The sequence below is a fragment of the Pituophis catenifer genome, unplaced genomic scaffold (assembly GCF_029215685.1).
Source record: "Pituophis catenifer annectens isolate HBS135680 unplaced genomic scaffold, rPitCat1.0.hap2 SCAF_2, whole genome shotgun sequence".
NCBI lineage: Eukaryota > Metazoa > Chordata > Lepidosauria > Squamata > Colubridae > Pituophis > Pituophis catenifer.
The window spans coordinates 229009328-229022498 of NW_027256882.1; the positions used below are offsets into that span (position 1 = coordinate 229009328).

Genomic DNA, 13171 nt, shown 5'->3' on the forward strand with positions numbered 1-13171 from the left:
CTTTGAAAAAACCAGGACAAGTGAACAATATTATGAGATTACCTCAGCAATGAGGGCTTTCTCTCTTGAAACTAAAACCACTGAACTAAAATGAAGGAAGCCTTCATATAATTCCAGTCTAAGCACCTCCAACTGTGTAGTCCAAAGCTGGAGAAATGCCTTTAGTTTAGACAAAGAACAAATTGTTTACCTTAAACCAGGAATTCTTTCTCATTTTCAGGCGCCCCATCCACATATCAGTCAACAGCATCTGGGTGCATGTGTGAGACACAAAAGGTCTCAAACCCACTGACACAGCCAGTTTCAGACACGTTGAATTACTCCAGTTCTTCAACTCATATGTCAACAGCTTCATGGCCATCTGCTCATTTTGCTTGAATGCATTATCTAACACATCTAGAGCAAGCTGCCCAAACTCACTATAACAGCAAAATAAAATAGGGCAAGGGGAGGAGAGTTGTGACTGTTAGAATAGAATTAATCATAGTAGCCAAGGCATCTTTGCATACATCTCTGTATCATATGTGCAACATGACTCTAAACATTTTCTTGAATGAGAATTATGCCAAGTGATATTAAGAGAACAGTCATATACACCACTATGTTTTTCTACAGTTTTAAATTAAATTATTTTTTTCAGAAAATCCAAGCATCCTTCTATAATTTATTCTGAAAAATCACATGATCAGATTATTATTTTTTTTACTTTTTACTAGTATCAAATACATGTATGAAAACTACAGGGGGACTAGTTAAGGGAGGGCCATGGTGTTTCAGGATTTGAAATTTTGTTTTTAAAATAGATTTTGTGTTTTCTGTTTCAAAATGGCAAGAAAACAGCTTGGTGATCTTTATTTTATTTATTTTTTATTTTATTTCAAATTTATATACCGCACCTTCTCTCGAAAGACTCAGGGCGGTGTACAGCCAGATAAAAACATACAATACAAACATTAAAAAACAATTAAAAGGATATATATTAATTTGGCCCCAGTTTAAGATAACAAACCAATTAAAAATTAAAAATATGTTTAAAAATATGTTAAGCCAGCCCGGCTTGCTGAAAAAAGAAAGTTTAAAGGGCACGGCGGAAGGCACCGAGGTCTTAGATTCTCCTTATCTCTGGGGGCAGCTGATTCCAGAGGGTAGGTGCCCCCACAGAGAAGGCCCTCCCCCTGGGGGTCACCAGCCTACATTGTTTGGCTGATGGCACCCCGAGGAGGCCCTCTCTGTGGGAGCGCACAGGTCGGTGGGAGGTCATCGGTAGCAGCAGGCGGTCTCGAAGATAACTAGGTCCTATGCCATGGAGCGCTTTAAAGGTGGTAACCAACACCTTGAAGCGCACCCAGAAGACCACTGGGAGCCAGTGCAGCTCACGCAGGAGCGGTGTTATATGGGAGCGCCAGGCGGCTACCGTGATTACCCGCGCGGCCGCATTCTGGACCAGTTGGAGCCTCCGGGTACTCCTCAAGGGGAGCCCCATGTAGAGAGTGTTGCAGTAGTCCAGGCGCGAGGTGATGAGGGCGTGAGTGACTGTGCACAGGGAATCCCGATCAAGAAAGGGCCGCAACTGGCAAATCAGGCGAACCTGACAAAAGGTCCCCCTGGCTACAGCCGTCAGATGTTCCTCCAAGGACAGTTGCATATCCAGGAGGACTCCCAGATTGCGTGCTCTCTCCGCGGGGGCCAAAGACTCACCCCCGATAGTCAGTGATGGAGTCAACTGACTATATCGGGATGCCGGGAACCACAGCCACTCAGTCTTGGAAGGGTTGAGTTTGAGCCTGATCCTCCCCATCCAGATGGGGACATCCAGGCACTGGGACATCACTTCAAGGGCATTGTTTGGGTGGCCTGGGGTGGAGATGTACATCTTGGTCAAAGGGGGGAAATTAAAAAGGGCTCAAGGCTTTTATATATTCCTCAGATGCCTATTCCTGATTTATGGTAAAACTCCCATCAGCTTTAATAGATTCCAGCTTTATTTTTTAAACCTATTTTACTACAATCATACACATAATTACTCAGCTATTAATCCCATTATGTCTAACAAGATTTAGTCTTTTATCTACTTCCTATCATACTCTATTAATCAGATAAAGTGAAGATGAATCACAGATAGGAACAGAAAGAAGAGATAAGTTTCACGCTGATGCTATGAAATAATAACTCATTTTAGGAATAATGCCAACATTTCAATAGATTTTAACCTAGGCATCATTCAGAGACACGAAATAAAGTATCTCAAATAATGAAATTAAACAGCCTGGATAGCTCAACAGACAGAGCTCTGTAATTTAACACCATCTGCCTTCAATTACTGCAAGTTCGAATCTCGCCAGGCTCAAGGTTGACTCAGCCTTCCATCCTTTCTAAGGTAGGTAAATTGAGGACCCAGTTTGTGGGGGCAATAAGCTGACTTTGTATAAATATACAAAAGTATGAAGGCTATTGCTTAATGCATTGTAAGCCGCCCTGAGTCTCCAGAGAAGGGCGGCATATAAATCAAATTTAAAAAAAAACAAACATATAGGACCATCAGCTCAAAAATACTTCATAAAAATATACTTCATAAATAAACCAGAATTTGTATTCATCGTTTTTTATATAACTGGATGTACGGCAGCATAATAAAAAATAAAGAATGCACATAAGACATAAGAATTCTAGACAAAAATTTGAATTATTTCAAATGTTTAGGGATGATTAAATATATTTCAAACCGGCTCTTTGCATGTGGAGCCAAAAGATTTTTCAGATGAAATTTCACCTGCCATAACATAAAACTATTAAGCAACCAAGAGAAAAGTGTCTATTTGTTCTAAGTACTGCAGATCATTATTATCCGAAGTGAAAGGAAAATCCCTACTTTGAATACTTCTTCAGTTCCTCTGCTGTATCATCCTCCATGTTGCCTTGTTTGGCTTCACGTGCCATGGCTCTATAGAGTTTGCAAGCTACCACAGCTTTGACCATTGCTTCCTTTCCATGCTGCCAGAAGAACATAGCCATCTTCTGCCTTTTCATCAAAACCGCCCAAACCAAGAGATCATTGTAGGGGTAAATAAAGCCAACCGACTCTTGGTCATCAAATACTGTGAATTCATCTTTGACCTTCTTCTTGGATTTATGGAGATTTGTTGATTTTTCCTGTACGTTAATGAGTAAAAAGTCAATATAAGTCTTTAAACTTTTAGCCTTTTGTTCCTATCTTTTTTTTTTCTCAGTTAAGCTTAGCTTTGTGTCTTGGAGCTACAAAGTTAGAAGAAGAAGTAGGAATATGTAATATTTAAAAGATAAAAACATTATATGGAAAATTGTAAGTTCACAAATGGAGCTGCAATATATGAAACAACTGTCAGAAAACTGTAAGCAATGATTAATATTATTTTTTTGTGTGTGTGGTTGGCTTGTATCCAGGCAATTAAACACACATAAGGTGTATCTGAAATAAGTACTAGTACAAGTACAGATAAATACAAAGTCCACAACCCAGACCACAATTTCAACAGCTACAAATAAAAACTAGGGGAAACTGCCAAGTCACATCAGATGGGGAGGACTAATAGCCGGCTATATTTATTCTGTTGCCTTTATGAAGAAACCTTATTCTGCTTCAGTTATGGTGCCAATGAATCCTTATATCCTTACAGATTTAACCTAAAACAGATGAAGGAAAGCAATTGGTGGATTCTCCTGGCTTTGTTTTTCTGTCACTGAATTTAAAAACAAACAAACCCCACAATCACTCTGTTTAATGTGACGGAATGGGAGAATATATGGAAATGCTTGAATGGAAAATGGACAGGTGCTGGAACTTGTTTATGTTTCACTTTTTGTATTGGGATATGAGGATGAGCAATCAGATAGGAAACTGTCTAAGGAAACATTTATTTATCATTAGAAAACCATGACTATTCAGAAATTAAGCAATAAACTGGAGTATAATTTATAATGAGCCATAATTCCAATTCTATAACTCTGTAATTGGAAATGCTTCTAATTCTATTGTCAGCCATGTCTAGCAGGAAAAAAAATAAGTGAAGAGCTTCTCAAAGACTTAGGCGAGCTGAGAATTATTTATTCTTTTAGAAAAACCCTACAATAACAAGAACTGTTGCAGACAGTCAAGTCTTGAGTAAAATCTATTCAGTCTATTCCTTAGCTTAAGTTGGCTCAGGAAGGTAAAGTGTTTCCCAATGATCTCTGTCTATTATCTGACTTCAGCAAATACCTGAAATCTTTCTCTACCTCTCACTGCACAGACTAAAACAAGAGAAGTATAGAAAGCCAATAGTACTTCTAGCTGTTATCTGATTCAACCTTGTCTCAATGTACTAGAGAAAAAAAAAAATTAAAGCCAGTATGTCTTCCTCTTTCATCTTGTCAAGTGAACAAACAGGATTTCCAGTCTAATGCCCTTTTAACAAACTCCACAAGTAAACAAGATTCATAGTACTTTGTATTTGTATGGCTGAGCAGTTCTGATAAACTGGGAATGCAAAGTATTTTCAGCAGTTCCACTTCGACTCCCAGTCTGATTAACCTGGTGAAGCGAGAGGTTCTGTGCCAGCCTGGAGACAACATCTTGATTCTAAAGATTCATTATGAAATAGAAAGAAAGAGTTTAATTAAGACTAGGTTACACAAACATTATATCCTGGTCATGACAATGCTGATTACAATGCATGCATACACACTGAGCGGTGGCTCAGTGGCTAAGACGCTGAGCTTGTCAATCGAAAGGTTGGCAGTTCAGCGGTTCGAATCCCTAGTGCCGTGTAATGGGGTGAGCTCCCATTACTTGTCCCAGCTTCTGCCAACCTAGCAGTTCTAAAGCACGTAAAAAATGCAAGTAGAAAAATAGGGACCACCTTTGGTGGGAAGGTAATAGCGTTCCGTGCGCTTTTGGCATTTAGTCATGCTGGCCACATGACCACAGAGACGTCTTCAGACAGCGCTGTCTCTTTGGCTTTGAAACGGAGATGAGTACTGCCCCCTAGAGTCAGGAACGACTAGCACATATGTGCGAGGGGAACCTTTACCTTTACTTTTTTATACATGCAAAACTGTCCTTTCCCACCCACTAAGTTAAATGATGTGCTTATAAAACTATACAGAATTTAGTTTGCTTTACAAAAAGCATGTGTCATGGTTGCAAGCTAAGCAAAAAATAAGAACAGCAATTCTTCAACATTTCTTGGATATCAGGGAACTACATTGTAAACTAAACTCAATGTTTACAACTAGCTTTTGAAAATAGCCCTGTTTTATTTCTTTATTAGATTGATATCTCAGTTTTTGTACAGGAGTTCAAAGCAGCATACTTAGTGCTCCCTCCTATTTACTGCACAGCTGCAACTCTGTGGTGTAGATTGGATCAATTTTTTTTTTAAATAGTCACACATCTGAAATATTACACTGATAGTGTGCTGATCTAATCATCTGTTTATTTTCTATGTCAAATTTACACTTAAAGCAAAAGAGTAGAATTTTCTTCATTCTTCCGTCCCTCTCCACATTAGTTGAGCTTCCTTTGGTAAGCATTACAAAATCAGCATAAGGAAAGCATAAGGGAGGTAAGAAATAATGATGATCTGTGAATGAGGGTGCTCCCCATACAATGTAGGAAAATGTGGCATGGAATCATGCACTTGTTTACCTTATGTTTTCTGTAAATATTATTGTATAAAATTCTGAAATGTTTTCTTGTGTAGCTGCTCTGATAAGCTCCACCAATCAAGTACTCTATAACCAATCCAATATCAATCAATGATATTTTATAGTCCACTGGAAGAGTACTCTGTAACACAAATATTTAATGTCTTACATTACAACAAATACTTGTTTTGTAACATATTTAAGAAATTGTTTTCACAACCCAGAAAAATCTTTCAACAGCATTATTCTTCCCACCTTGTGGTGAATTCAAGACATTAGTTTTGTTAAAATTTCCTCTTGTATTCTTGATTAAACTGTAATTAATATAAAACTTTTCTAGGCTACAGATTATTCATTCATTTTTTTATTTCCTGGGCCAAAATTGAAGCCAGTTAACTACAAAACACTGAAATCTAATACGGGGTCAATAAAAGCCAATGACACAATTATTTGACAAGATTTTTAAAATCGAGAAAACTGCCAAACAAATAAAACAAAGAGATAAAAGTCAATTATCTATCTGATGGCCAAATAGAGTGTCTGAGATAAAATAAAATATTTACTATATAACTCAAATGTTTTTACAGAAAGTTAACTTGAATATTGAATATAAGAATCATCTTAGTTGTTACTTAAGCTACTGAAGAACACTTAACTAGAACAAAGTTCCACAATTTACATATACATTCATTATAGTAATAACCTATGGGCAGTTAATAGCTTTTACCATTTTAGTCAATACCATATTTCTCAAATGTTTACATCTTTAATTAGATGATACCCAGAGATCTTCCTCAGTAACAATAGCTCAAGACAAAAAGGAACGGAGGACATTTCACAAAAGAGTTTTCAATTAGAAAATCTTATTTAGTACCACCTTTTTTATTTCAGCAATTGCTATGGACCACTAGAATTATAACACTTCTAAGAAATATATACCAAGGATGTCCAACCTTGGCAATTAGACTTGCATGGCTGGCTGGGGAATTCTGTGAGTTGAAATCCACATGTCTTAAAGTTGCCAAGGTTGGCATCCCTGATATATACATTTGTTAATAACAAATAGTGATAAATTACTGCCTATAAACGCCCTTGATCTTCATATTTTAGAAGGGAATTACCTGTTTCACGTCACAAAGAAGATGATGCAAAAGTAGATTGGTTGGTCCTTGTTTCTGGAATTTAGAAATAAAAAAAATAACATGAATAAATGAATAGCATGAAAAATATCACCAAAAAAAAAATATTTAATTACAGTATTTCTGTAATTGTTCATGAGTTTTCAAAGCTTTTGAAAGACTTGCATGAAGAACTTGTGTGAAAACTTCAGAATCTCACAAAACTTCAAATTTCTTTTACAAGAACTTGCAAAATCTTAGTGTGCGATTGTCAAAAAGTATTCTTCAAAAAAGAAAGCAATTATTGGGACTGAGATCACATTCTGGACCCCAGAATTTAAAAAGTGGCCAGTCAGAATAAATTCAGGAAGACTATTTGATTTTGGTTTTCAACTCATGAGAGGTGAGGGAAGAACAGCGTAAATTTTGGAGTTTTCTTCTTTCTTTTTTATTTAAAAATAACTAGGATTCATCTTAATCTTTTTCAAATACATTGCATATTTATATCCTGTGTTATTATTTTTCAAGGATTTTTATTATTATTATTATTGTGGGTTTCACAATCATCAAGTGGACTGAGAGACTTCCAAACACTGAAAAAAAAATATTGTTAATATTGGGGTCTTTTATTTGCTTCCTTTTATTTAATTCATTTTACGATGTTACATAACATGGGAGTATAGATGTCATACAAAACAAAATAGAGCTGTCCATTAGAACAAAACTGGCAATGGAAAAAGGCTAAATCAGAATATAACAAGCCATATTTCGGGGATTTTTTTTCTCTATTTTATAACAATATAATATTTTAAAAACCCCAATGATTTCTATACATTCATTATATGTTTTTAGCTGTTTAGTGCATGTTTTTATTTCCTCCGGGTTAAAGAAATAATTTTTCCTGCGAAAAATAAATAAATAAATAAATAAATTTATTTCAAGGACTTAACATTTTTATGGGTCTTTGTATTTATCCTGCAATCTATTTGATAAAGGCTGTGGTACCGTTTTGTTTTTTTGATTCTATTGTTTAAAAGCCATTTGTCATTCTTAAAAGCAAATCAGAATTTTAGGCACTCACAGTATTGTACAGCTCTTCCAGCCGGGATATCGTAAGGAAGCGATGTAGATTCACACCATGTTCTATTAGCAATTTCACAAATTCTACCCGGTCCATAATGAGGGCATCCTGCATTGCTTGTTCAAGGGAGCCAACCTTCATACACAATATGGGAAATGTAATTTTTTTTAATGTTATCTCAGTGCTGATGGCAATTCAGATATAAAATCTACCACGTGCATGATAAGACAAGTAAAACAATGCAGAAAAAGCAGAACCGATGGTAGTCATATGCAGCAGAAAGAAATTAAACATGAAATTTACCTTCCAGTGTTGTCCATAAACCAATATATGTTTCTTAGCAATGTCCAATCTGTTCCAAGCCAGAGCCAGATTGAGCTGATCTGGAGCAGACATATGAGTGCCTATGAATAAACACATTCTGCGTTAAGTTTTATACCCAGAATAATGTAACTTCTACTTCCTGATTTGATTTTGGAAGTACATGACAAAAAAACGATATGAAGTACCTTTCAAGAGTGCAGTCAGAATTGCGAGATCCATGTCCTGATGTTCCTCTGACTCAGCATCAAATATTGTTATCTGTCAAAGAATAACACAAGTTACCAGAGGAAAGAAAAGTGAACACCATTAGACGATTTCTAAGATCTCCTAAGTTATAGAGAAAAAGATTGACAGGAAGGAAGGGAATCAATGCCCTGAAAAATATGAAAATAAGATCAGAAGGAATAAGCTGAAGCTGGCATGGCAGAGAGATATCTAAGACAGGGGTGTTAAGCTGTTTGAAGAATAGGAAGCAAATGCTGAAGACAGATGGAGTCTGCATATATAAGGGAAGAATTCAAATCATTTCATATCGCTTCTAAGGAAAGAATGATGGACACTTCGTCGTTTCATATTTTAAGCCACATTATCATAATTTGTGATTCCAATATCGATATGCAAACTAATATAAAAATTATAGCAATCAAAGGATTTTCCCAGAGTATCCCCACCAAGGAAAAAGTGTAAGAACTTTTCTTGCTATGCAAGAAAACAATGGGTATTACCACAAAAATGCATAATGTTAGGGAGATACAGTGCATAAAATTGTGCCTATTATAATTGTACAAAAAATGTACTTCATTGCAGAATGAACTTATTATGAAAACTGTATTGAAAAATTCTGTAAAATATGGGCACAAACATGCAAACTGAGACAAAAGGGCATGGGATCTATGATTGACTAAATGATAAAGAAAAACAAATTGAATTCAACAGATTTCTTCACGTGTGTTTCAGATAAATATCCTACTGCAATTAATCAAAATATATTGTGAAACTACTTTTGTTTGTGGAAAATGGTAGAAAGAAGAACGTAAGGATTACTGGTTCGTATCATTGGTGCAAAAATATCCAACCTTATCTTGAAGTATACAATTCTTGCCATATTAAAAAAAAAGCTGCACAAATTATTTGTCACTATTAATATTATAATATTAATAATTATGAAATATTAATACTTATTAATTCTTATTTTACCATTGATAATATTAATTAAACAGTATCTTGGTATGAGTAATAATTCAGTGACAGAGAAGAGAATGGGATTAATAAAGGGATACCATGAAATCAGGATACTTACAGAATCCCTATGTTCCATACATTCCATTAAAATTTTCAACAAATGATGGGACTGCTTTTGCCCAAAACTGAAGCTGTTCTGAATCTTTAATAATATCTTTTCCTTAAGTTGAGTGTTCCAGTTTCTGAGAGGAAAATGAATGGTCAAACAGATATTACTTCATTACATGCATCTTGCCATGATCCCTACCAGCGTAAACATCTTCCAATCATCCCAGCAATGCTTGTTATACTGTACTTCTCCTAAATATAGTTTGACTTACAACCATTCATTTAATAGCCTTTCAACGTTACAAAGGCACTGAAAAAAAGTGGCTTATGATTCAGGGGTGGGTTCTAAATTTTTTTACTACCGGTTCTGTGGATGTGGCTTATTTTGTGGGCGTGGCTTGATGATCATGTGACAATTCTTTAGGATTTAACAGAGGTACTGGTCTACCAGGCTTTTAGCTGCTTGCAGAGCTGTACCGGTCTACTCATTTGTTTTTGGAGGCACTGGTCTACCCATTTATTTTTGCAGGCACTGGTCTATCCATTTATTTTTGCAGACACCGGTCTACTCATTTGTTTTCTTTTAACACTGATCAGCTGTAGGGCAGCCCTTTGAAGCCCTGCGGCAAGAGTTTAAACAGGTTTTTTCCTTCTAGCTGGGACTCAGGAGGCAGCAATAGATTGGGGGTGGGGCCAAATAAAAGGTAAGAATAATGCAGGGGGGTGGAGGCGGGGGGGCAGGGGGGGCAGAACCGGTTCAATGACGTCATATTGTCACTGCTACCAGCTTGGCGGAACCAGGTGGAACTGGGAGGAACCCACCACTGTTATGATTGTTTTTCACACTTATGATCATCGGAGCATCCCCATGTGATCAAATTTCAGGCGTTTGGCAAAGACAGGTATTTGTGACAGTTGGACTGTGTGATTTGTACCTTTGTAGCAGGTTTCCAGCAAGCAATTTCAATGAGGAAAGCTGAATTTGCTTAACAACCATGTGATTCACTTAATGACTGTAGTGATTTGCTTAACAACCAGGGCAAACAAGGTCATAAAATGGGGCAAAACCCATTTAACAACTGTCTCCCTTAGCAAAAGAAATTTTGGGCTCCATTGTGGTCATAAGTAGAGGATTACCTGTCACCAAATATGTTTTAGACAGAGGTTGTTTTATGAAAGACCGTTTAAATCAGGGGTCTCCAACCTTGGCGACTTTAAGCCTGGCGGACTTCAACTTCCAGAATTCCCCAGCCGGGGAATTCTGGGAGTTGAAGTCCGCCAGGCTTAAAGTTGCCAAGGTTGGAGACTGCTGATTTAAAGAATCACTTAAAAATTTGAGCTGCTTATTTTGGCGCACTGTTTCTTCATTCCATATTTGAAGGAATGTCATACAAATACTCACGTGTCATCTGCGGTGTGTTTATAGGTAAATGCAAGCAGGTCTGCAGCTCTTCCGGTTCCTTCACATATTACTACCGGAACAGCTGGTGTGTCCCTGACATATTCCCAGACTGTCAGGATTTCATTGGGACCGCCTTCTACCACTAGCCCAACTAAGGGCACACCTTGTCCCATTCCTATTTCAAATCACACAGAAATTGCAACCATGAATTTAGGGGATTCAGTACTTACTGAAATTGCTATGTTGCTTGACGGGATTAAAATCATAATGTTTTTATTGTTACAAAATGTTAGAAGAACTGTAAACTGAAGGTTTCACCCTTGTTAAAAATGGCACATTTTAATAAATGACTGATTTCATTTGTTCAGTGGAATGAATGTGGATATGAATGAAAGCTACTTTCAGAATCAAGAATCATATTTCCTTTTTTTTTTTTTTTTTTTTTTGGTATAAAGAGTATCTGCCCTGTGATAAGCTTCTCATTAAAGTATGCTTTTTCTTCCAGCATGAAGTAAAAAGAAGAAAAACTTTAAATACATGTTTTAATGACTACTTTGACAATTATATACATAGTAATAGTATGTTAATTTAAAAAGAACAGAAATATTAAGACATTACTAATAAAAAATATGGTAAGACCAATAAAACAAACCACTTCATTGAAATGGTTAGAGTTAGGGTTAGGGTTGGGGTTGGGGTTGGGGTTGGGGTAGGGGTTGGGGTTGGGGTAGGGTTGGGGCAGGGGCAGGGGCAGGGGCAGGGGCAGGGGCAGGGGCAGGGGCAGGGGCAGGGGCAGGGGTGAAATTCACTTACCTTCCCTACCGGTTCGCAAATATATGCATGCCGTGCTCGCACTCACTTCGCTCGCACGTGCACACAGCCTTCTGTGCAATGCGCAAAACCTTCTTTGCATCCAAAAAAGTAACATCATGATGTCCGCATGGGTGGGCGGAGCCTCCCGCAGCCGCCACTACCGGTTTGCCCAAGCTGGATAGAACCGGATGAATTTCACCCCTGGGTAGGGGTAGAGATAGGGTAGGAATAGGGGTAGGGATAGAGTTGCCAAAATACATAAGCCCTGTATCCCCACAAGATCAATTAGAAAAGTGCACCACTGAAAGAGGTTCTCACAGAAGTAATACAGAAAAAGGATTTCTTACTGGTATGTATTTTTTGAAGTGATAGATACTTTTCCAGACTTCTCCTGAGTTTCATCTCACTGCCATACTTGCCCACTGTGCCATCATCAACCAGTATGAAATGGGAATGCATGCTGTTGAGGGTGCTCAGCTTGCTAAGGGGATTGCCAAGTGTCTGATACAAGCAGACTACCTAATGAGACAGAAAAATTAAAAAACAGCCCTTCCAAAGCACTATTTCACAGCCATTAAGATGGACTGCAAACAAACATTTATTTATTTATTTATTTATTTATTTATTTATTTATTTTTATTTGATTTTTATACCGCCCTTCTCCAGCGGGACTCAGGGCGGTGAACAGCCAAGGTAAAAACATAGCATACAAAAATTAAAACAGTTTAAAAAATATTAAATAATTTGGGCCCACAATTTAAAACAACCCAGTTAAAATTAATTTCAAATTAAAACCAAAGGATGGGATTTGTAATTCAGGAAGACCGTTTAATATTGTCCATGCTTAATATCAGTCCCCCGATACCTAACAGAGAAACAAAAGTTATCATTCTTCAGTTATGATCCTTAATACAATTTTTTGCAAGTTATACCTGGAAAACTAACAGCCTTAGGTAATGAGAAATTCCATATAGGAGGGAGGGAAGAAGATTTTGCAGATGAAATATGGAAAAAAATTTTCTTCTTCCACTATAGTATCCTGTTCTCCTTCTATACTTTTTGTGAATAATGTTTTTTACAGGATTGGTAGAAAAAAGAAAGAGCCTTTTATTTCTCATTATTCTTTATTACTTTTTTTAAAAAATGAAACAACAATGATCTTGCTAACAGGATAACCTATGGCAAGATTTTATCCTCCTAAGAAGCTACTTAGTTTGTGAGGTTTATCATGATTGATTAATTTTCAGTGCAGAAATATAAAAATTCAAATGGTATCTTACATTGCACAATGAAAACTAATATTATTTATTTACATAAAACCTGAAATGAATCATTCATAAATAGTTCCAAATATTTTTCGTATACTTTGAGATTCTGCTAAACACCTTATAATTATAAATTCCACAGTAAATCATACAAAAATAAACACAGTATGTATTTCTATATCAAAATATACCCTACAAATATTTCCCTACAAATATG

The 13171-nt window shown here is 36.6% G+C and overlaps 1 protein-coding gene across 1 annotated transcript in view; it reads right to left on the bottom strand.

Moving 5' to 3' along the window:
• Positions 1-13171, bottom strand: part of TRPM6 (transient receptor potential cation channel subfamily M member 6) — a 69054-nt gene that overhangs the window by 41297 nt on the left and 14586 nt on the right. The window contains exons 8-18 of the mRNA XM_070935608.1: positions 12037-12208; positions 10877-11051; positions 9485-9608; positions 8370-8442; positions 8164-8264; positions 7861-7995; positions 6783-6836; positions 5663-5803; positions 4460-4594; positions 2870-3150; positions 191-419 (exon numbers count right to left, since the gene is read on the bottom strand). Coding sequence (XP_070791709.1) covers positions 191-419; positions 2870-3150; positions 4460-4594; positions 5663-5803; positions 6783-6836; positions 7861-7995; positions 8164-8264; positions 8370-8442; positions 9485-9608; positions 10877-11051; positions 12037-12208 — 1620 coding nt within the window. The remainder of the gene's footprint in view (positions 1-190; positions 420-2869; positions 3151-4459; positions 4595-5662; positions 5804-6782; positions 6837-7860; positions 7996-8163; positions 8265-8369; positions 8443-9484; positions 9609-10876; positions 11052-12036; positions 12209-13171) is intronic.